Genomic DNA, 23,612 nt, shown 5'->3' with positions numbered 1-23,612 from the left:
AAACAAAGCTTCAGAGAGCTAGAATGAGAAGGAACGTGGCCAATCACAGCATCAGGTGGGAGTGAACGTCAAATTGCAGATAATGGATGACAGACATCCCTCTATGTGACGTCTGAGAGGTGTGTCGGGGGAAGTTTCCAATGCTATCAGAGCATTTGACACACAGTTGAGACAGAACGCACACCCCTTTAGGACTGACAGGATGCAATGAGGAAGACTTTAATGCACACGTTGGACAGACACCTTCCCCCTCGGGAAATAAAGATGGAAATGAACAAACACCGTCTGCCTGTACTGACCTCTCCATGCGGATTGCCTCAGTCTTTCGCAGTTTCTCCTCCCAGGTTTCATTGAGCTCAGCAATGATCTTTTCTGATTCCTGAACAAAGGGAAAATTATGAGAAAAACAAAGCCTGTGTAATATAAAAGTAACTACTAGCAGTGTATTGGAGGCAGGAACAAGCGCACCAACCTGGATTTGGGAGATTACCTTTGCCTCATCACTGTCAAATGTTTATGTGTAATGTTTACACTTTCCCTTCACAAAATAAACTTGTATATTCAACGTGATTATGACTTATTTTCTTGAGTTTAGATTCCCAAAAATAGCTTCAGCACTGATAGAGAACGCTGTTCCTCACTATTAAAGCCTAAAGCTGATAAGACTGAATCTATTTTGGTCTGATTTCCACCGTATTTGCGTTGGTGCTTGACGTCATTGGATGACAGACGGGACCGGGCACCACGGTTGCCATGGAAACTGCAGCTCCTCATGGCTGTGGATGTTGCAATCTTATGTGCTACCCTATCCACAGAGTGTGAGAGACTGCTGTGAGTGGGAGGCATATAAGGCTCGGTAGCTGCGTGACGACCGATACGCAAAGCAGGGTTTTATTAAAGGCTGTATGTGGCGTAAAATTAAACAGCCATCTTAACGTTAAACAAATGTATTGAACAAGTTGCAGTTTCTACCTTTTTATCTTATTTCACGTTACTGTGAATTTCTTGACTTCTAATAAATTTTGTATATTTAAATCATAAAAAATAAAGCTGCATCTCTATATTTATATACACTGTGGATAAAATACACTTTTTAACAATTAAAAGCAAGCCTGTTGTCCCGTGTGGCATTGAAAAAGTCCGCAATTACTTTATTATTTTTGCCATATTAACCATGAAACCAGCAGTTAAGACCAATAGTTTTTTTTCCAGGCCTCTATTGGTTAGAGCAGAGGTGTCAAACATAAGGTCCAGGGGCCAGAATTGGCCCAGCAAAGGCTCCAAAACTGCCCTACTAATAAAGACGTCCCTCAACGATATTCAAACAGAAAATTTTCTGTGATTTAAGAAAAACTTTCGTTTTATAATTACAGGATAGTCTGGGCAGTAACTGAACTTTTGATTTTTTTATTTTACGCATTTATTTCTTACAATTTAAGTCCAGAGTTTTGCTGACAGACTTATATGTAGGAAAACTTAGATATTGTTGAAATTATATTTATTTTTCTTATAATTGCATATCTCAGCAAATAAATACATAGTTGTAAATGTCTTATTCCACTAACAAAAAGAGGAGTTCCACTTAAGATCAAAGATCTGTATGTGGGCCAGGGTATAAAATGAGATATCTGGGATACACCTTTAAGTGGCCAGAGTAGGAAGATGGCTGCGGGACTTTTAACTTTCCTAACAACAAACAGTCAGTGTGATTTTAAAAGTGCTGCATACACCATTGTCTGCTTTACCTTGAGTCTTTCAATGGCCTCCTCCCCTCCAGGCGTGGACATGATTCGCTCTTGGATGCTGGTGACTGACTGAAGGCCCCCCTGGCTGCACAGCGAGCCAGAGGACGGCGAGGCTGTCAGGGAACCAATAGGGGCTGTGGAGAAATGGCCAGGGCGTTGGTTCTCTGAGGCTATCAAGTATCTATTCTTATTGTTTTGAATGTCTTTGAGGTCTGAGCCAACAACAAGAAAGAGAGAGGGAGAAGGAAGATAACACAGAAAGAGGAGGGATAGGCCAAGAAAGGTTGGAAGGAATAAAACACATAAAAATGGAATAACGAAATACCAAATAGAAAGAAGGAAAGAAAGTAACAGGGGGGGGGGGGGGGGGCAGATGGGGAAAGAGAAAGGACAAAGGGGAGGAAAGACCAATGTAAGACACACATTTTACGTTGTAGGGTTTAGACAAACACCCAGCATGATAGTCAGCTACAGACAGCAGCAGTTTTCACTCCAGGCAGTTACGCTCCAACTCATCATCTTCCAGAGAAAACGCATTAGATTTCAGCCTTTAATAACCAGTTTAAAGGGCTGCTTTTATGGTGGTCACAATTACAGTGGAGAGCAATTAACTCTGAGCTCTTAATTTGTAGTATGTTTGGAAGGAATAGGGAGGTGTCACTTTGTTGCTTCTGTGTATGTAGTGAACGAGAGTGAACACACTGTGTGAAAACTGCTATCACGAGTATCGGCTACAGGATGGGAGGGAGATGGAGACTGCAAGAAGGTCCAGCAGGAGGACAGAGGAGAGACGTGGACACATGCTGGCAAAGAAAGTTCAGCCTGGAGTTGATTAGATTAATTCACAGCACACGCGCCATACGCACACAGCATCCGCCATAACAAAAGCCACAGCAGCCTCACTCAAAGGTCAGGTAGCTCATGTCAATATAATGACCTCAAGGGCCTCTGAGGCAACACACAAGTGAGCTCTTTAAGGACCAAACTAAATCAAAGTGATATTAGAAAAGAGTAAATATTCTGGGGGATGATGACTTTCTTGAGATATGGGCTTTTTTTCTCCAAAAACATAGACCCAACTATAGCTTGAGCTAGTTAACTATTTGCCCTGCGCATCAGATGGTGCAGAAACATTTTTAAGGTTAAGATGTTAGGGATGCTTGAGAATACAACAGAAAGCACACTAGCAAACTAGTCACTCTACTAACTACTAAAGTGCACAAAGTTAGTCAAATCTTTACACAAACACCTCTGGTGCCTCTATATAGAAATACAAAAATTAAGCACCTTTCCGTCTGTAGCTCTGAGCCTCAGTTTGAGAACTCAGAAGGGGCATTTTAAAGCTTTGGGCACCGTCACCTGCTGGGGATGATTAGTGAAAGAAAACAAAATAAAAAGCAGAACGAATAACCGGGATTAAAATAAGCTTAAAGAGTGCGAGTCATAGGTAGTGAGACATTATTATGAAACGATGCATTTGCATTTTGAGGCCAGGGAAAACTAAAGGGCTACTCTAAAATGGATCTGAGCCTGTAAGTAGCTGCCTCCCCCCCTGTCATTCTGAAAAACGTAACAAAAAAAAAATAACAATAAAGCGCAAAGCATGCTAACCTACTGCCATGCTTACTCTTGCCAGTTATAAGAACACCTATGGAAACCTTGCATTTCTGAGACTCTATTAAGCTTTTGCTTTTTTTAAAAAAAACAAAGGCACTTACATGCAAAGCTGGTAGCAGATTCAATATACAGGTAATGGGGTTCATAAGCAATGTTAGCTACTATAATTAGGGCAAATAGTGATATACAGTGCAAGTCTACCACACATATACACACATTTGATTCCACTTCCTGGACAATCATCCCCCATAGGATCAACTGAGGGGAAGCAGGAAAAGATGAGAAGGGTCAGAGGTCAGCACCAGTAGAATAGGAGGAACAGATATTTTTTATGTTTGTTTTTTTTGGGGGGGGCTGGATAAACGATAACAAAGCTGAGAAGAAACGTCACGATATGTTTTGCTAAGTGCTACGCTATTAGGCGTGATCTATGCAGGCATTAGCAAGTAGTCAGGTTATTCATCACTTCAGCTATTAGAAGTCATTAATGGGTATATTATGTATCTAATTGACAAGGCTATGAGCCATTACTCCTGCATATAGCAAATGATATTTTAGTGCAGTTTTGAGTGACTACATGTGTTGTCAAACACAATCAGTCAAACACATACAACCTTAAATATACTACATATTTGACGTTCTATACATGACTGCACTGAGGCATAATAAACCTTTATTGAGGTAAACTTGTTAAAAGCTGCTTCGTTCTTTGTTTTTAGTGATGTACCAGCCACAAGTACAAGCACTGAGATGAAAACGTTAGATGGCTGAGAGTAACGAGACAGTAATGAAGATAGAAGACATTGCCAGTTTGTGGTGGGCCCTGACAGAGAAGGTCGCTGGCTGCAGATACGACCAGCTGAGACAGCATAAAACTCACTGTCCAGAATGTCTCCCAGGCCCTGGGCACGGAGCAGTTCCTTCAGCCGGGCCACTTCATCCTTCAGTTCGCGCACCAGCTTATTGTTGGGATCCTCATTGATGACAGCATTGCATTTGATGTTCTTGGCGCGGTCAGCATAGCTAAAAAAAAACATAATAAAACAAATAATTTTAAGTGTAATTCAAACAATCACAATCACAATCTTTCTCCAGGACAGAAAGCTTACCGCAGAGTGCTGAGGGTTTCATCGTAGTTTATGTCTGCAGGACTGAGGGCAGCTACCATGGCTGTTCTGGAGTTCCCACCTGATAAAAGATCAGTAGAGATGTCAGATAAGCATTGAGGACCAAACATGACCAAAGGCACATATAATTTCTATGAAAATACAACACTTTTTAAAAGCTCGTCAAATGAAATACATTTTTTGTGTAATCAAGAGCTTCATTAGACTAAATCTAAGATACACTGCGCACTTTTTGTGACACGTCTGGACCAAGGAGGTGAGCTGACTATGCTCTTCTTAAACTTCCTGAGTGCAATGTAGACTATTTCAAGTCTTTTCTTTTTTCAATCCTGACAGCATATTCCATTATGCAAATGGCTCGATTTCTCTGACTGTCTACAAATACGGATTTTCATACGCAATTTACTGGCAAACCACTATTGTCACATAGTAACGTCAATTAATCAAGTGATACTAATATCCATACCGAGGTTCTCCCTCAGCAGCCATGTCAGAACAGAGTCCCTGTATGGGATGAAATCACTCTTCTTCTTCTTCTTGCTCTGCGGTAAGCAAAAAATAAATAAATCAATATATGAGTAAAAATGAGCTGATGTAATGATGTACAAATTATGGAAGCAACTGGAGGCTGTGCAATATTTTGTTGTAATAGAAAAAAAAAAAAGATCCTTATGTGTAAGGGTCAATATGTCAGGTAAAATGAGGAGAGAGTTAATTTCACATGCATTTGCTCTTGTGCAGGGATTGAGGGTTTAAGGTTTAAAGTGATAAAACTGATAACAGCTAAATATCTGCAACTTCATTGCTGCACATGACCAAAGGCTGTCAAATCTGTCTCATGGGATGAATGACAGGTTAGTGGTTTAGCTGTCAAAGGGTTTACCTTGCTGGTACAATTATCCTGTGCAAGTAAGCATTACAAGGACAAGAGAAGAGAGAACAGAAGGGCAGACATTACAGCATGCCAGGCTACAAACATGAATTCCTTTTGAAGGTAGGTTCAAGTTGTAGAGGATAAGAGAACGACTGCAAAGAAGGAGGAGGAGAGAAATAAAGGAAATAAAATCAAGTGTAAGACTCACCACTTCAGCCAAGGCAGAGATAACCTTTCCTAACGTGGTGAGAGACTTGTTGATGTTTGCTCCCTCCTGCAAGCACAGACAAAAAACAAAAACAGAATAAAATTACACAGATTTCCAGGTTATACAAGCCATTTTTTTTTTTATGTGATTCCAAGGTGTTTAGGAAGATCGGAGTCTTACCTTTAGCCTGGTACCTTTAGCTCCAGTTGAATCTGCTCGCTCACTGCCTGCCAAGTCTACCAGACTAATTTTACTGACCTATAGGGAGGGAGTAAATGCATTAGATGCATCAGGCCTATAATAATGTGCATTTAATAGGGTGGGTAGAGAAAATAAATAAATAAAATACAGCTCTTAGCTTCACCAATGCCAAATCTAAATTTCTGCATAATGTTGACCACATCAGGAAAAAAAGATAGAGGAGCACAGTGCAGCACTTGGATGATGTACAGACTCCTCATACCAAAGCTACTGCATGACACAGGTTAGCATCTTATGAACAGCCTGGACACAGTAATGAGCTGAGCATCAGCGACAAAGCACGCACTATAAAACTTGACCAGCTCTGGTGAGGTGAAGAAATAGCTCTGTCAGTGTAATCTATTACAAAAGATGTGTTCCATTACTGCAACAGAAACAGCACTGCTGGAGATATGACGGAAATAATGAAAGCTCCACTTTCACTTTATTTATAGTTTTTATGTCAAGGAAAACGTATGCCTGGTGCTCCCGAGCCAAGCAGCAGATTCACACAAATCACATTAGAAAATAATTTATAAAGGAAATCAATGCTAAATGCAAAACTTTTTTGCATTTAGCATTTTTGCATTTAGAAAACAGAGACAAATTCCAGTTTAATGGTTTAAATCCCACCATAAAAATCTGCAGAATGAATTGTTGAACACATTCAAAGCATTTGGGGGCATTCCTGTCAAGTGAGATGGAGCAAGGGTGTAAAATCTAACAGAGTGGCCACATACAATAGGCATTGTTTTCAGTAACACAGCGGTCTTTGTTCCTCCACAGTCTGAGGAAATGCTAAAAGTCAAATCTAAAATGGCTCTCTCTCTTGTTTTGTTCCCCCTGCCTCCTGTGACCACTAACTTCAGGAGACTAAAGGACCAAAGAAAGCTTTTAACCCATTTTTCAGTCTAAATAAAACAGCATAAAGAAATGCATCTCTAACAAACACGAGGAAGGAACTTTAAGTGTATTTGAGTGTGAACGTTTTACAGACTAATTATAAACAAAGAGGGCGACTGTTTTCCTGCTCTGACCTTTTCTGTGGAGAGGTCCGTCTCGCTGTCGTGTTTCCTCTGAGTGAAGACAATGGTGAAAACAGCATGGGACCTGCTGCTTGTCTCGTTCATGTTGGTGGCAGCCACAGTTCTGGAGTTTAGCACATATGGGCACAGTTAGGAAATAAACAGTATGATTTCTGAACACCTTAATAACCACACAATATTCTTTTAAAGGAAAATTAATTCCTAATTCTTAGTCTTGGCTATTACTAGCGCTATCATCAGTGGGTTTTACACCTATTAGAGTGAAGTAAGTCTAAAGGATTACTTTGTGCGGCGGAGGTGGATAATAACGCGAGGACGCCAAACACAAATACATGAGGAGTGCTTAGAGGGATAGTCACAGGGGAGATATGGGCTTTACGTGGCATGTTCTAGAAATAAGCCTTCTAAGTCAGCACAGTGAGATTATGGCAGGGTTCACTCCTCCTCACACGAGCCCTCGTGCACGCGCACATTTCATTGAAAAATACTCATTACCTGCCAGGTCAACCTTGACATGCGGTTATATTTAAAAAATAATAATAATAATAATTAAGGCGGTAACACAGTGAAGGCTGAGCTGTCTTGCTGTTTAACAATTCAACCCTTGCAAATGAGTCATACAAGAACATTTCCTCAATCAAAGCTAATTTTTATCTTTTATCAACCTGACTGACGGTTGATTATCAGATCACCACAGCTGTCGCCACAACTTTTAGCCCCTCCCGCTCCTTCCTGTGATCTCAGCATGATCTCAGGGCTTAGCTCACCTGGCCTTGTTGCCAGCATCCATCAGGTCAGCGATGTCTGTGTAGGAGGTGACAGCTAGCTTGGACAGATCCTCTACATAGGGACCCAACAGCGGGTGTTCTCGGACTCGTAGGTTCCCTTTGTTCTTGGGGTTGAGCAAATCTCGGACGCGCTCGCAGTAGATCTCCATGTAACTGACCTGGAAACAATTTCAGAAGTACAGAGAGTAATTTCAGGTGCTCCAGGTTGAATATATTAAGCTAATATTGTGCAGCTCTGTACAAAGAATATATATTAATGTCACTATTGATATATATATATATATACAGTATAAGAGGAGGTATTTGCATGCATATATTAAGGTCAGAGAACATAAGATATACTTTATTTATCCCAGATTTGGGAAATTATCCAGACCACAATCGCACCTCAACTTCACAGTCACACTTTTGTTTTCCCAATTTTACTGGCAGAGATTTGCAAAGAAAACCATCCAGTATGTGACTGAAGTCTGGGAAATGCTCAGGAAAGAGCAGCGAACACAAAAAGTTGGGGGCAGAGGTGAACCATGAGGACTACAGATACCAAAGAAGAATGATACTCACCTCTACTGAGTAGGAGAGCTCCTCTTTGTTGCCGTCCTCATTGATCTTCTCAAACAGATCTTCACACAGCTGAGTGGCAAAGAAAAAAAAGCATTTTAGTTCAAATGACGGCATCCGCAGATATAAAAGAGGCGATAAATAGGTGTGAGATCTGTGGGCTTCTTATAAAGCAAACATTTAAATAGTTATAGCCTGAAAACCTAAAATTGTAAACTTTGGCCAAATGTCATTCACTTTCCACACCGCTCTAAATTGCTTTCAGTGTGGTTGCAGCTTAAAGGACTTAAAGTTGTTTCAGTTCTTCTATTTTAGACTGTTTAAATGTTCTGAAAGGTGAATTTAGAAACTTTCTATCCATTAGATCTGACAATCTGATCAAAGGAGGGGAAAGAGCCAGATCAAAGCTTTGGGAGAGGACACCTTTGTAATTAAATACATTATTTAAGTGTATAACAAAAAGCTGTTATGCACATATTTTTCAGGCTTTTCATCATAAACAAGGCACTACGTGTAATATTTCCAGAGCTCTGATGGTCTAAGATGTGTACAGAATTAGTAGATTAAATGGACTCAGCAGTTTGCGAGTTGTACTATACATTCAAGGCTCTAAATGAGCAGGAATAGTAAACAGACTACAAGACAAGGGATTGCATTATTTGTCTTAGTCTCTGCAGTGCAGTGAATGGTGAATGAGGTTTTGTTGAACAAACCATGGGAATGATTCCTTCCTGCCCCTCCTCCTGCTTGCCCATCATGGTGTAGGATTTGCCAGCTCCTGTCTGGCCATAAGCGAAGATGCAGACGTTATAACCCTCAAATGCATGCTGCAGCATTTCCTTTCCGATGTCATTGTACACAAGGTTCTGTGAGGCAAAGCAGGGGTCATCGGGCTGCAATAAAAAGAGAAAAATATATTTAAATATATGTATCATCACAATAAGATTTGCATATTTTCTTTGCTTTTAGTGATTAGAGTTAAAACTCACAGAGGTATGAGACCAATAGGAGTAATCAAAACTGAAGGTCTTTGCTGGTTCCTTTGGGGCTTTGGGGTTGAGGATAGCTGTGGAGGAGGAACAAAATTAGTAATGGGGTTGATATTTTCTAGATTGAAAGTTGAAGTGACACAAAAACTACTCGCATGTTCTGTTATTTTAAAAAGCTGCCTTTAGTTAGTTTGTGATGTCTTCTACAGAATTCTTTAGTTGTGTTTGTTCAACCAAAAGCAGCTTCTGTGCTCAATAATATATATAACCATGCATTCCTCATGTTTTCCCTTCATGTCTTTCCTACATTTCTTTTTAAAGTAAATAAATAAACAAAGACTGTAAATTTAAATTGGAGTTACTAAATAGACCCAAATGATAAGATATATATATGTGATCCTGGTTGGCAAATAGCAGCTACCTCAGGTTCCTGTTCCTCAATTAGAGAGATATTTCTGGCAATGCAAGTCACATGAAACAGTGGCAGACTACGAGATGCTGGCTTCTTCTTTTTTTTGAGAACTGCAACTGTTGCAGCAAGCTCTGCCACATATGGTTTATCCTTAACCAGTGCTTTAATCATCATCATTAAGATTGACATCATTACAAAATGACAATCAAAAGCAGAGTTTGAATGAAAAACACCAGCCTACTTCAATCACACCACTTCACCTGCTCTCGCTCAACACTACTCAGCCATTCCCCGTCGCCACATGGACAGTTTTTAATGAACAGAAATCTGCTGCCATGCCTGGCATGTCACACTCCTCAACCATGCTGGTTGGTACTGCCGGTGACAAGTGCACTAGATTTCACACTGGATATGTGACAGGCAGAAAGCTGGATGTTAATTTACTATAAGATAACCACAGAAATCACTCCTCTCAGACAAACTAAACTTTAGGGATTAGAGTTGTTTTGTGCCATGGCTGCAGCAAGACACTTTGCTCAGGCCAGGCAGACAAATGCATACCACCACCTTTAGAAGTGAGGAGGAAGTGGGAGAGGAAGGAGTGAGAAAGAGGCTAGTGAAAGAAGGGTTTGGAGAGACTAAAATAATGCGAGTGCTCAAGGCCCTAGCAACAGTCCAAACAGATCAACAACAGAAACCGAAGGCAGGACAAAAGGGAAAAAACTATCTGCGCCTTAGTAGGAATGCTACAGTCTGTGAGCGTAAGTATTTAGAGCATTTTCAATCTTTCCAGGGAAGTCTGCAGAAGCAGTCACAAAGGAATAATTAGCGTTGTGTGATGCCCTGTGCTAATGGGCAAATCAAAGCCAGGTTTGGCTCCTCAACATGACGGTGCTTGAGAGGCTTTTGCATCAAGATGTCGCCAGCAGAGTGCCTTGTGCGCTCAGAGGATTTCAGCGCGCTTATCAATAATGCAGGAGATCTGGAGAGACGGGGATAGCATATCGTCCTCCATGGGTCACAGGCTGACAGAAAAGCACAGCATGTCCTCAGAAACCAGAACACTAACTGGTTCATGCTAAATCTATGATGATTAAAGCAGCAGCTATTTCACTGAAGCTCATATAGATTCATGCAAAAATAATCCATTTGACTGTGCACTCTACAATCTTTGAACAGGTTAAGGTGCGCAGGCAGAGTAGCAGCTTCCATATTGGGCACTGGAAGAGGATACAGCGAGACAGGCTGCTAAATAAATCCCAATTTCAACTTTGACCTGCCTCCAAAGGGAAATTGGAGACTGGGGATGAAGAAATGAAGGGGGATTTAGGTTACCAGTGCCCTTATTCACCTTTCCTGGAACAATCTACAGTGGCTATTAATGAGAAAGCAGCCTAAGCTCTGATTCAGTGTCAATGAGGCAACTAAGCATTAAAAACAGAAACATGATGAGAGAGTTCCACATGTGGGGGCATTTAGACAGCGATATTCCTATTATAGGACAGAAGTCTGATGGTGACAAACTCTACCATACAGGGAATCAGCATTAAACAAGCTTTTTAATCTTGGACTCTCTCAATCTTCCCAAGTTCAATCTTGGACAAGACACTACATGGTAGCAACTACTAGGAGATTGATCAGCTCCTTAATGTGAATCATGCTCATGTAGTATAATTATCTCATTCAATAGCTCACAACATTGCTCCCAGTAAGGAGAGCTGGTTCACCCATGTGGTGTCATCAGTGTGTCATAAGAGTGGGTCTCTTCTGTAAGAGCCTGTAAAGGTGTTCTGAGGTCAAGATACCCACACCTTCAAAAATGGGGCTCTAACTAGTGCTGCATCTGCACATAAAGAATACCAATGGCAACGGTTACATATTCACAGTCTGGCTTTTATTTACACATTGTGTTGAAAGAAGTAAAAAGAAAAAAAAAAAAAAACCCACACCACTCTAATATTTGTTCATGATATTGGTTCGATACTGACTGAAATAGCTGGGTTGGGTGTCTGTGGTACTGTGACAACAGGGAGCCATCTATTTTATTCAAATATAAGTTATTCTATGTTTGGTTTGCTGTGCTGTGTGTGACCAGGGGTGCACTAGTTCCTAGAAAGAGAGCTTACACAGCATGGAGGAAGCTAACAGCAAACTATTTGGAGTTCTCGAGATATTTCATGCTTGCTACGCCAACAAGTTTGATTTGTTTTTTGTTGCTTTGCAGCAGTTTGTGAATTTATGTTAGCAAATGGTGTTTGCTAATGGTGCTTTTGCTAGCTAGCCAGGTAGCACTGGAGTCTATTAACAGCTGGGAGGCTCTGTGCTACATTCAAGAACAGCTAAGACAGATGGAGGAACAAGAACAAGTCCAATGGGCACCGAAATAAGCTGTGCCCATTGTTTAGAAGATTTCCTGTTTAAAAAAATAAAGTACAGGGAACCAAGAGAGACAAAGATCAGTGCTACTCAAGGATAACAGGTGTTTTGTCCGATGCCACAGAGATTTAAGGATCAAATTAATAAATCCAAATTGAGATTTATTGGTTGTATTTTTAAGTTAGACTTCTCTGCTTTGGACACATTAACACTAACAATAGCACATATCCCAATTTTGTTTAAAAATAAGTGGAAATTAAAAAGTGGCATTATGTCTAACTGAAAAGCATAACAGGAAACCTTTTAAGGACTGAATGACTTTATTTCCTGTGACAATTATTTTTGATTTTTGTTAACCGAGTGGAAGAGTGGACTGCAAATTATTCTGGTTATGTGGTTTTATTTCATTTGTCATTATTATAATGACTAGCACAAACGCAGGCCTGTGGGTCTCGTTTGCTTCGCTCAGGCATAAAAAACACAGACGTGTGTGTAATTTTATCGTGCCATTCTTTTTATGTTCATTATCACGGTGTATATTAAGAAACTTGCTGTTCATAAACACCAAACAAATGATTTTTTTTTAAATATATTGTTCTACTTCTTTGCAGACTACTTATTAACAGTTTAAGACAAGCTAATCAGCTACAGGCACTATTAGTTACAGTTTGTTGAAAATGTATGCATATCTGTAAACAAGAACACATTCCAGTGATCCCAAAGTGCCACTGTACTAAAAATTGTTTAGCAACATTTATTTAGAAATAACAATGAACACATATACATAATGTAGACATAATGGCACATTTGTTTTGAGATCAACTACTATACATAATATAAATAAAATTTAAAATAATATGAGTCCTTAAAATAAAATAATCCCCAAAAACTATATAGATGTAGTTGTGCTTTAATCCAATCAGAAAACGTCCAGCAGCAAAAACTTTCCATGCCTGAATATTCTACATATTCTTTTCATACCACACTTCTGTGTTAATTGTTTTTCCAAAACGAAAGGCAACAATTCTTAAATTGTTCATGTGTGGATTTATCATTCTCTCCTTTCTTCTCACAATCAGGAGTACAACCTATACATTTAACATCAATATTTGATTGATAGCTGCAATCAATCAGGATGTGACTGTGGAAAATACGCAAAGTCGTGGTACTTGTATCTACCAGGAGTAGAAAGGTTGGGCTGGTGTGTCACATGCATGTGTCAAATTGTTGCATTTGACGGGCAGAATGTGGAGAGTTTTATCCTCACCATCCGATATGCAGTCAATCACAAAACAGTGCCCTTACACTCTAGCATGACATGCCTACACCTGCACATCTCATAAAGCACATGAACAGGGATTCACACTTAGTAAAAGTCACAAATCCTGACTGAAATAAATAATACTTATAGTACCCCCACTTAATATTCAGCCACAGTCACATCCTGAACTTGAAATGGCAAACGCATCCTGCTGCCTCATAAGCAACGTCATCATTCCGTCTTTCTCATCCATGGCAACAGGTATAGGACCAGATTCTGGTTGCCATAACAACTCAAACCGGGCACAGACGTGGAGGATGCAGCACATCTCGTCCTCTTTTCTCTCGTCTCGAGCGTTCGCCGTTATTGCCCTCGCAAACTATTTAGACATTCTTAAAATTCAAGTTTATGGATAATTACAGTCATTTATCAAACACTGATTTCCAGGTTTAAATCCTTTGCACATCTTAACAACCAACATGAGGGCGGCACTGCAGACTTAAGGCCACTTATAATGTCAGGCTCAATAAGGCACTGTTTACCATCCCGCCGTCAGTAAGCACTAAACATCCATTACATTAACAGATGACATGCACATATGAGGTACTCAAAAGGAGTCAAAATTCTCTTAAGACTGAGAAAGGTAGACAAACAAAAGCTATTGTGTGGCACATTCAACTGTTTGCTCTTCCGAAATGCTACAGTTTTACATTTTCAGCTCCTAGGAATTTAGGATTGATAGGATGCAAGCCCTCCACAAGCCCTCAGGGTGAACAGCAGTTAACTAACCACATCCTGACATCAACCTCAGCTGGTTGTTGCCAGCAGACATTTTGTGCTACAGTGCTCAATATGGGGTCTATAATCCAACCAGGAAAGAAAAAAAAGCCCTCAGTAATTAGGTTGTTAGGAGGTCTCCAAGCACCAGATGGAGACTAAAAGCTAGCCCTTTTCACCTGACGCTAACAGCCAGAGTCTAAAATGGCTGAACAAAATCGACCTCTCTCTCTTCCAGTAACCCTCTAAGGATACGCCGACTGCTAAGTGAAGCTGATCGATGACTATCTGGGATCACAGGCAGGGGGTGAAGACATTAGGGTGAATGCATATGGAAACTTTGAAAGAGAAACAAATGGGTGAAGTTAAAGGAACCCAGAGAAATAATATCTGTGCACAGCTGGAATGACAACACGTGCTTCTTTGAACAAGACAGGAATTTTAATAGCATCCCTGGGGTCTCTGTGTGCATATCCAAGCGCATCTGTGTGATGTTCACTTCTGGATAATATCACTTCAAACATTCAATTCATATTTACTCACAAGAGTACAGACTGCTCTTTTCCACTAAATAAAAATGTTGGTTACACCAGTTGAACCAAAACCATGTGCACTTAACTACTAATTAAATTATCTCATGACATGTAACTTCACAGGCAAATTACTTTTAGTGATAGAAAATCCATTTGTAATAGCAGCTGAGAGAAACATTTAAAATTCAGCGTACAGCATTAGCGCCCAGCTTCTTACTTATTATTAAATATTGAAGGCCATAGTAATCATTTTTAAATGGATTGCAATTCACCGTCACTGGATGTTTTTATTTCTAGAGATTACATCTAGGTGCCCAAAACAATAATGGAACCTCACCAAAACAAACCCCATGTCAGAAAATAATTTTCTGCTTTGGTAGAGCTCTGGGTCTAGAATGATTTTCTTCTCTGCTAGTTAATACATAAAATACAAGATGGAAGCAAGTCAATTAAAAATTGTTGTTCCAATAATGGAATTTCTCCCAATAACATAATCTGATAATGTGGATCATGGTGCTGATTAGAAATGCCGCTTAAAACCTAATCTCTGTCTCCCTCTCTCCCCTCTGCCATCTAAAAAACAAACAACCCCCCCAAGAAACACCCTGCATTGGTATAAAAAGCCAGAGAGACAGGGAGGGTAAACTAAAACATTACAGCAACAAAGTCTGACAGTGAAACTGCTGCATCCTCTACGTCCACAGCTGGTATGTTTTACACAGATGCAGCCAGCACTGAATTGAAATCAGATCAGTGGAAATTTATTGATCCCAGAGGGAAACTGAGTTGTTATAGCAACATACAACACAGTTTAGGGTTTGTTTGTTTGTTTGTTTTTTTGCATCATTCCTGGTGAGCTCTGCTGTCGCTTCCTTCCCTGTTCCAGTCCACTTTTCAATCAATCAACATTTGATCGATGCAAAGCATCACACGTTGCTCGACGCGCTGCACGGAAGCATGTTAGCCTTGGCTGAAAACTCTCCTTCACAGGCAAATACATACACAAACGGATGAAATGGCAAATCCACAAATTAAGCATTCAGCTGTGCTCACACTGGAAGAGATTCATTTGTCATACATCACTTTGAAGCTGACGGCTGGTCGCTTGCACACACCCCAAGCTCTGGTTGCCTAGGTGACCCTCTATTGTACTACCAGGTCATATGTCAATTAGCGGTAATCTTCGCTTTCATTGGTAGTTGCTTCAGTTGCTTACCGGGAATTTGAGAAAACTTTTACCTGAGTCCGGCCTACTTCCCATTGCCTGCAGTTATGACACATGAAGTCGCAGAGTATCATTCATTTTCTATACAGAAGACTTGAGGGAAAAGGTAAGTATAATCACTTAAAATATTAAATCTCCATTTAAGGTCACCGTTGTCAAGTGACACTTCAACGTCTGGTTCTTGCAGTATGGATAAGAATCACAGCTGCTTCATGCTACAACACAATTATTCCTTTTGGTAAAAAGTGTGAGGTATTGTATGAGAAATAGAAAATGTTGTGTACACTTATTTCAAACTACAGCCTCCCACCTGTGTCAGTTTGTGGATGAATGGTGAAGCGAAACAGCTGTTGACATGAACCAACGATGTGAGCAGTGCCACAGTAACGCTAATATAGCTGTTCACTCTCAAGTAGCAAGACTCAAGTTTGGATGAGGTACATGCTGAGCTGGCCACAGAAATTCTCTGCGTGTTGCATCCAGTGAATTTAGGAGAGTGTGTTTGATGGCTCGGTTACCAGGGCTGCGGCACAGGTGACAGAGTTGTCGCTGGATGCGGCTTAAAGCTGAGGGCTAAAAGTAGTGTCTGAGCACTGCAGCGCACATTTGCAAACAGCTGAGCTTGTCGCAGCCACAACACAGCACATACAACATCTCCAAAATAGAAACTTACACCTTGATTACCCCCCCTTGGATACAGTGACGTTCATGTAAGGTCAGGGTGGGTTGCCAGGTGGCCTTTAATTTAAAAAAAAATATCGACACAGCAAATCAATATGCCTCTGTTAAATACTTCTGCCAGAAAAAAAAAAAATACGTAACTTTCCAAGCAGCGAGCTGAGTTTTTCTTACAAGGAGACATGACCCTTTAAAACAATCTATATCACGGTCACTGACTCAGACAAACTACAACAAACTTTTCTATTCATGAAAGAATCAGACATTTTCATTTGATCAGATGAGTGTACTTCAGAGGCACTGCTGGAACTTTAAAGGAAGGCACTAAATGCATCTCAGCTTCTACTCAGAAGTCCGATCACGTCATTCTTCTACTGGGTGAGAGGAGAGAGGAAAAAAGGCACAGGAAGACACTTGAACAAAGCACTGAATGCAGGGTATTGCATGCAGGGTTAGAGCCTGCAAAACACATTAGGTAATCTGTTATGACAAGGCTCTATGCGCCGAGTCCCCTCTGTGACAATGACCCTTTTCACACTGCCCTACCCCCCCTCTCTTTTTTTAGGGAAGAAAAAGCATTCAGAAAAATATATACTCTCAGTGTTTTCATTGGAAAGTGACTGAAGTTAGCTTAAAAGCAAATGTAAAACAACAACGCTCCATTCAAAAGCATGCTTTATTTAACTGATGCTCTAAAAGTCAAGCTTTAAATGCATTCAATACATGTGCCTAGGTTATCTGATGAAATATGGTCTGAGCAGGAAATCAGTGTTTGCATGTAGTGCAAAAAAAAAAAAAAAAAGCCCCTGTTTACTTTCTGTTTCTGAGCTATCACATATAAATCCCACCACCTACCAACTTAAGAGGATTTCTTTAAAGCATTTTGAGTGATAGTAGAGAGAAAAGAGAGGCAGTCTAGTAGGAGTATGCTTTTTTCCCCCTTAATATGCATATATGTATGTGGTAACAGGCTTTCTCTTAATTCCTCGCCCCAATTTAGGATACTGGGTTTCTTGTTAGCATGGTGAGAAATAAGAAATCGCTGAAAATCTTGAATCAATACATTTTTAACAAAAGTTGTTCCAAAAGGAAACAAAAAAGCCCCACATGCGTAACCTGATTATAGGTGGAGTTGCCCGTTTAGCTAGAAAGCAGTGGGAGAAGCGCAGCCCTGCCGGCCCATGTGCCAGCTGTTCCAGCTCTGACGACTGTCTATTTATACAGCAGCAGATGGCAGTTAGTGCCTAGCATGCCGACAGACTGTCAGTGACAGGAAGGAATGGACAGATTTCAGCCGCCCAACCTTTCCGCTGAACTTGTAGCCAAACCATACATTGCTCTGAGCCCACAGACACTGATAGCTGGCGAGTGCTCCAACTACCTCTTGATATTAGCAGCTTATGTGGACTCACTGAGTCCAGGATAACAGACTACAGAGAGGCTTCTAGAAGCCACCAGATAGAGAAAACATGCAAAGCCAGCAGGACTCCATTCAGGAGCTAAACAAACACAGAACTACAACAAAGAGAGAGGGATGCCAGGCAGCCTCACAGGTGATGGCATGCAGGGTTAATGAAATCAATGCTGAAATAAGACTAAATTCTTTCTTTCTTTTTTAATTTAAAAAAAAAAAAAAAAAAAGAAAAAAAGAAAGAAAAAATGGTTTCAATTCTAATTACCTAAACTCTGGGAACATACTCCAGGATAGGGCTGGGCCATATCATACCGTTCACGGTAATACCGGTATAATGTTGGGCAACGATAAGAAAATGAAATATCGCGATAGAATATGGGTAAAACGCGCATGCTCAGTGCCTTTATTTTCATAGGCACATGGTGGAAAAAAGCATGGCGGCGACAGAGAATGAGATGGGCGAAAGCAGATCGTTGAATGAAACAGATGAACCAGAATTGGTTTGTAAAAATGCTGCAACTTCAGTGGTGTGGAACTGGTTTGGCTTTCGTCCGTCAGATACACAACAAACCACTATTTTTGGTAGCGCATGCTAGCGGGCCGCCGTTATTACCGTGTTTTTTGGAAAATACGGCACACTTAAAATCAATCCTTTGATTTTTCTGAAAATCAAAAGTGCCCCTTATAATTCAGTGGGCCTTATGTATTAATTCTGGTTGTGTTTACTGACCTCGAAACTATTTTATGTACACGGCGCTCGAAAATCTGTCAAATGTTTTAGTACGACTTTGCTAAGCTACGAAGCCGCACCGCTTGATGGATTGTCAGAGCATTACGGGCTATCGTAGGCAGGAGCTTCGCGGAGCGATACGTACTGTGCTTCAACATAATATTACCGTATTGTATGTGTATAACCTCTAAAGTATTGTGGATATTATACATTGTTATGCTCAGGATATGTCGGCCAATTTCCTCTGGAAATGCATTTTGGTTAAACTGTCAGCAAGTAATTTGCATTTGCACTGTTAAATTTTTATATAACTTTAATGCACATATTTATTTATTTATTTTGCACTAATAAAGTTGTGGAGTTGTAAAGTATTTTGTCTATTGTCAATTATATCGTCAGTTATATCGTCATCGCAAATTTTCAACTGTATATCGTGATAAATATTTTTGGTCCTATCGCCCTGCTCTACTCCAGGACCTTTAATTAGCTTTTTTCAGCCATTTTCACAGCTTCAAGAGGCACCGCTTTTCCAAGAATTATATTCTCCTTGGTGCAGGTGCTGCCTCAAAGGTCAAAGGTCTTTCCCATGACAACCTGTGCCGAGAAGTAGTTCAGCACATCCAGCTCAGCTTTAAAAGAGTCCGGTATATTCCAATTTAAAAATGGCACTTACTTTTACACCACTGAATATTTCCTGCATTAATCTTGGCACAATAAGCCCGTGGAGCTGCACGTGCTCAACTATAAAAAAGAGGAACTGAAAATATTTACAGAGAAAGCAGTTCCTCTAAAGTTTACATTTTTACAAAATTTGGTTGCACACTACAGAACAAGATTTTAATGTCAACTCAACTGAGGTGATCAACATTGCGAGTTAGAGCAGTGATTAATTAATAACATTTACACACAGATGATGCTATAAAACATGAAATTACAGCTGAAAAAGTCATAAAAATGACAAGAAGAGCAAAAAAAAGGGCGAGAGGGGCTGATTCAACTCCAGTAACCTATGACTTTAACATGAGTGCAGTGCCCTACCGTCAGAAACAATAAATCCTGGAGAAAGGAAAGTTTCTTTGACAAGTATAAATGAATGGATCGGCAGTGCAGCATTACTTGTTTTTATATTTAAATCATGATAGAACAACATCTGAAGTCTGTCTAAAAACAGTGGGGATGCAATGGTTTAAGCAGCCAATATTCAGCTTGTGGAGCCACACAACATGACATTTATTGATGTCAGTAGACAATGTTTATATCAGTTTTGGGGTCACCTCACTTTTAGGGTCATTGAATCCAGTTCCAGATATCTGCATATTTGAATTTGTGCTTAAAAAGAGGGGGAGTAAATAAAAAAAAATCAAAGACAGAAGGAAAAAGAAAAAATTCAGTGCAGAAATCCTCAGAGCATCTCTTCAGTGCTCAGATTATCATATGGCCCAAAAACAGTGGGAACCGAGCTGTGCAGACACAGGGAAGAAAGCACTGCTCACAACAAGCTCCTATTTTACAGAGCAGTGACCTGGATTTTCTTAACTAGCCTCTACTCTGCAACACAAGTCTTACTTTAAATGTTCCCTGGCTTTCTGTACGCATTGTGACATCATGAACACCGAGCAGGCGCATGGATCGGTGAAAACCTCACATTTCTTTTCCTTTGGTGTACATCTTTCAAAAAACCAAACATTCAGGTTAAGCAGAGATTGATGCATCATGTTAACATTAGATGAGTGAACCTTTCACAGAACAGTTTCTCTGCAGAGAACAAAAGCGATGTGTGAAAGTCTGTGTGCTGCATGCATATGAGTGGGTGTACACTCCAATGATCTTCATTAGCTTCCCAGCAAAGGAATCCAGTACCTGACCTAGTCATGGGTCAGCTGTCCCGCCTGATTAATTAAGGTTTCAAAAATATTACACTGCCAACCCCTCCACTCTGGACGCATGAATAATACACAGGGAGCATGATGCCCACCAACAAGCTACTCGTGCTCAGACTGCAAAGCTCCCTGGGCTGCCTCTGAATTCAGCCCCAGACTGTGGGAGGAAACCAAACAACACAGTCTGGAAAGAGAGCTGTGTCGGTGAGGGCAAAAAAAAACTTAAAAACACATTCACTTTCTTGAATGTGGGAAAGTCTGACCATTTCAGTCAACTTAAGCACCGAACCAAAGAGCAGGGAAGAGGAGCAAGCCAAGAACTGACGGGACATGATAACAAACATGCCATTATCTTGGCTTTTTTTTTTTTTTGCTGCCAGTCAGAGATGAATGGTGTTGGATGCAGGCTGTTGGGAACGCAAAGACATTTAAAGAAATACCTGCTGGTTATGTGGTGTGCAGGTAATCAAATGAAAGCACAAAAGCATCATCCTATACTCTGAACCCTGCATGTGCCGATTATCCTGTGCAGACGTTTAATGTTTGCATTCTTCTTAGCCATCATGCAATAACATGAGGGAGACAAGCAGAGTGATAAAGAAACATTTTCAGAGCTAAGAAAAACAAGGAGAGTTAGAAACAACTGAACCAGCCTAAATACAGAGATCTCTCAATTTCTACTAATTTCTGTTCGCATTTTGTATTTTAAATAATGAAGTGAAAATGCAAACACAGGCTTCCAATTATGACTAATGGATGTAAAAAAAATAATAATGGCACTGTCTCCCTTCACTGGTAGCTAAGCTACAAACCTGCACGGTCAGCCTCAATCATAATTATGACCAAAACCTCACGATGTATTGCTATGTGATGCTGCCTCACGCTGTCCTACACGTGAAGTGTGCTCATGCACGACTTTCACTGTCTCTCTGCTGCGGCTGCGTTTGCACACCCCCTCCCCCCCACCAGTCAGCTCCTCTAATATCCCACTTTTTTCTGCAAAAGGCTCACTCAGATTTTCTGATCTCTGTCGCAGGCTGAAAAGCTAAAAACAATGAGGTAGATAGAATTTAACCAATGGGATGCATGGAAAAAAACGTAACCATAAGATGAGTACGGCAAATTTCTAGGTAGTGTGCTATGTGAGAAAAATAAACCTCGTGAGATCAGGAGGTATGCTGCTTTTCCAGATGTACTGCTTTATGGCACTGGTAATACCTACGCTTAAAGACATCTGGAGCTGATCCTCAAGCCCTCAAGTTACAACCGAGGATCACGTCATCCAACTATGACATTTGCTGCAAGTGTTTGCAAAAAAGAGGTTTGTGGTGTCTTTGTTTTCATGTAGCAATTAAAACACAAAGATATGACAAAACAGAAAAACAAAAAGCAAATACATAATCAACAATGGAAGTTACAAGACTCTTTCCCGTAATAAGCTGAACAAGGAAGCAAATGCAGGTTATTACAAAAAAAATACAGGAAAGCAACTGGCCTGATCTGTGTCAACATGGAGAATGGTTGGGTGATCTCAGTGAGATCCTCTCTGTCTTCTAAAGCAGACATCTGTTATACTCTGGGTTAATAATTGTTTAGGCTTAGAGAAATCTCCCCGAGAGCCAAAGAAGACCATTTTAAAAATCCAGTTATTGAACTAAAATTGTAGATAGCAAAGTAAAATCTGCCATGGCTTAATCTTTAACCATGATGACGAGTAGCTAACTCTACCCAGATCTCAGGCTGCGTCAGCTCAATAGATGGAGTGCATCAAATTAATGAGGAGGTGTTTCTATCCATCTGCTATGACGCTGATATATAACAGCAGATGTCTCTTCTCTGTTTGGCTGTAGCTTCTGTTAAGACAGGTCCCGGCTTATCTACAACCGTACATACCGCCCGCCTTTATTAAGATATTTCCTAGTCTACGCTTCGACCACCAGCAAGCGTCGCTAGTGGCGCTCCTGAAAAATCTCAGATTTTTATGATATCGATTGACCCATTTCATAGTACATCAAACGAACACAAATTTAATTGTTCTAGTGTACAATCAGTGATCCTCATGCCCACTGATGGCAACACACAACAGAAGTTTCCTCAGCTCATAAGTACAGGTAGAAAGCGAAAGAAATTAGCATCCAGTAGCCTTTAAGCAAAAATGAATGTGTCCACTTACTCATTACTTAGGCTACATCAATCCAATGTTGTGTGGTGTAATCAAGCAACAATATAAAGCCGGCTGCATCATATAAATCAATATGCACAGCCTGTCAGCCACGACTTGCGCTGGAACCAACTCCGACAAAAAGTCCTGTTGTATGCTTTTGACTTCTCCTTCGTTGCCTGGGTTAGTTGAATTTCGGGCTTGTCAGGTCCCAACTCTTTAACTTGCAGTTTTTCTGCCATTGTCCTTCTGGCAAAAGGGTAGGTTAGAAGCGATCTAACCGAATTTGGGGGAGGCTGTGCCTCAACCGTTAACAATACCGCTGCCATCGTCTCTCTCTGACCTTATAGCTCACTTAGGCTACTGACTGAGGTAAAATTCTAGAACAGCAAATCTTCGCGCGTTTTCTGCAGGGGCGCAATTTTAAGCGCCCCCAAACCATTTAATTCAGCGACGCTGATAGGTCAAATATTTATTATTTTCCCCTGGCAACCATTTAATGATAGGCTATTTCGCTGCATATCAAGGGCGCTTTGACGAGCGCCCCAGAAGAAGAAAAACACCGTTTGTTGGTTGAACTTTAATGAGTCAGCTGGTGAAAATGTTAAAATACGCCTGGCTGTATATGGGCACACACATAGTAAAACTATCATTGATGAATTTTTTAAAAATATATATTTTTACTCCTCCACATTTGGGGGGGCGGAGCCCGAGCGCCCCCTATGGGCCAGCCGCCACTGGTCCACAGTTTTTCTAAGTCTGAGAAATTACTGCTCAGACTCCTTCCATAGCTTCCGTACCAAGAAATCCCACAATGCCTTGTGTCACTCACTTCAGTTGACATCAGGATCCCATTTTCCACAGACTATGGCCCAAACAACATGCTAAAGATGAAAAACTATTTGCAGTTTGAGCAAATGAGTGTGCATAATTATGTAGATTACTGAGTAAGTAAATTGATGTTGACTAA

The 23,612-nt window shown here is 40.5% G+C and overlaps 1 protein-coding gene and 1 long non-coding RNA gene across 16 annotated transcripts in view; one reads left to right on the top strand and one right to left on the bottom strand.

Annotated features, from left to right (window-relative positions):
* kif1b (kinesin family member 1B) overlaps positions 1-23,612 on the bottom strand; it is a 61,337-nt gene that overhangs the window by 30,157 nt on the left and 7,568 nt on the right. For 4 of the 15 annotated variants that reach the window (XM_040047423.1, XM_040047434.1, XM_040047426.1 and 1 more), the window contains exons 3-16: positions 9,196-9,272; positions 8,920-9,099; positions 8,210-8,278; positions 7,625-7,803; positions 6,849-6,960; positions 5,752-5,829; positions 5,572-5,637; positions 5,373-5,390; positions 4,956-5,031; positions 4,472-4,550; positions 4,243-4,385; positions 3,579-3,620; positions 1,746-1,957; positions 300-379 (exon numbers count right to left, since the gene is read on the bottom strand). In XM_040047423.1, the coding sequence (XP_039903357.1) occupies positions 300-379; positions 1,746-1,957; positions 3,579-3,620; positions 4,243-4,385; positions 4,472-4,550; positions 4,956-5,031; positions 5,373-5,390; positions 5,572-5,637; positions 5,752-5,829; positions 6,849-6,960; positions 7,625-7,803; positions 8,210-8,278; positions 8,920-9,099; positions 9,196-9,272 (1,411 nt within the window). Of the gene's footprint in view, positions 1-299; positions 380-1,745; positions 1,958-3,032; positions 3,108-3,578; positions 3,621-4,242; positions 4,386-4,471; positions 4,551-4,955; positions 5,032-5,372; positions 5,391-5,571; positions 5,638-5,751; positions 5,830-6,848; positions 6,961-7,624; positions 7,804-8,209; positions 8,279-8,919; positions 9,100-9,195; positions 9,273-23,612 lie in introns of all 15 variants that reach the window. The other 11 variants (XM_040047438.1, XM_040047433.1, XM_040047436.1 and 8 more) reach the window with 8 other exon arrangements.
* The window catches only part of LOC120743699, a 16,434-nt gene continuing 10,990 nt past the window's right edge, over positions 18,169-23,612 (top strand). Inside the window, exon 1 of the long non-coding RNA XR_005698255.1 lies at positions 18,169-18,343. This is a non-coding gene — a long non-coding RNA (uncharacterized LOC120743699). The remainder of the gene's footprint in view (positions 18,344-23,612) is intronic.

Source organism: Simochromis diagramma, unplaced genomic scaffold (genome assembly GCF_900408965.1).
Source record: "Simochromis diagramma unplaced genomic scaffold, fSimDia1.1 OVJJ01000387.1, whole genome shotgun sequence".
NCBI lineage: Eukaryota > Metazoa > Chordata > Actinopteri > Cichliformes > Cichlidae > Simochromis > Simochromis diagramma.
Note: the sequence above shows the minus strand (reverse complement) of the source record. Positions and strands in the feature narration are given on the sequence as shown.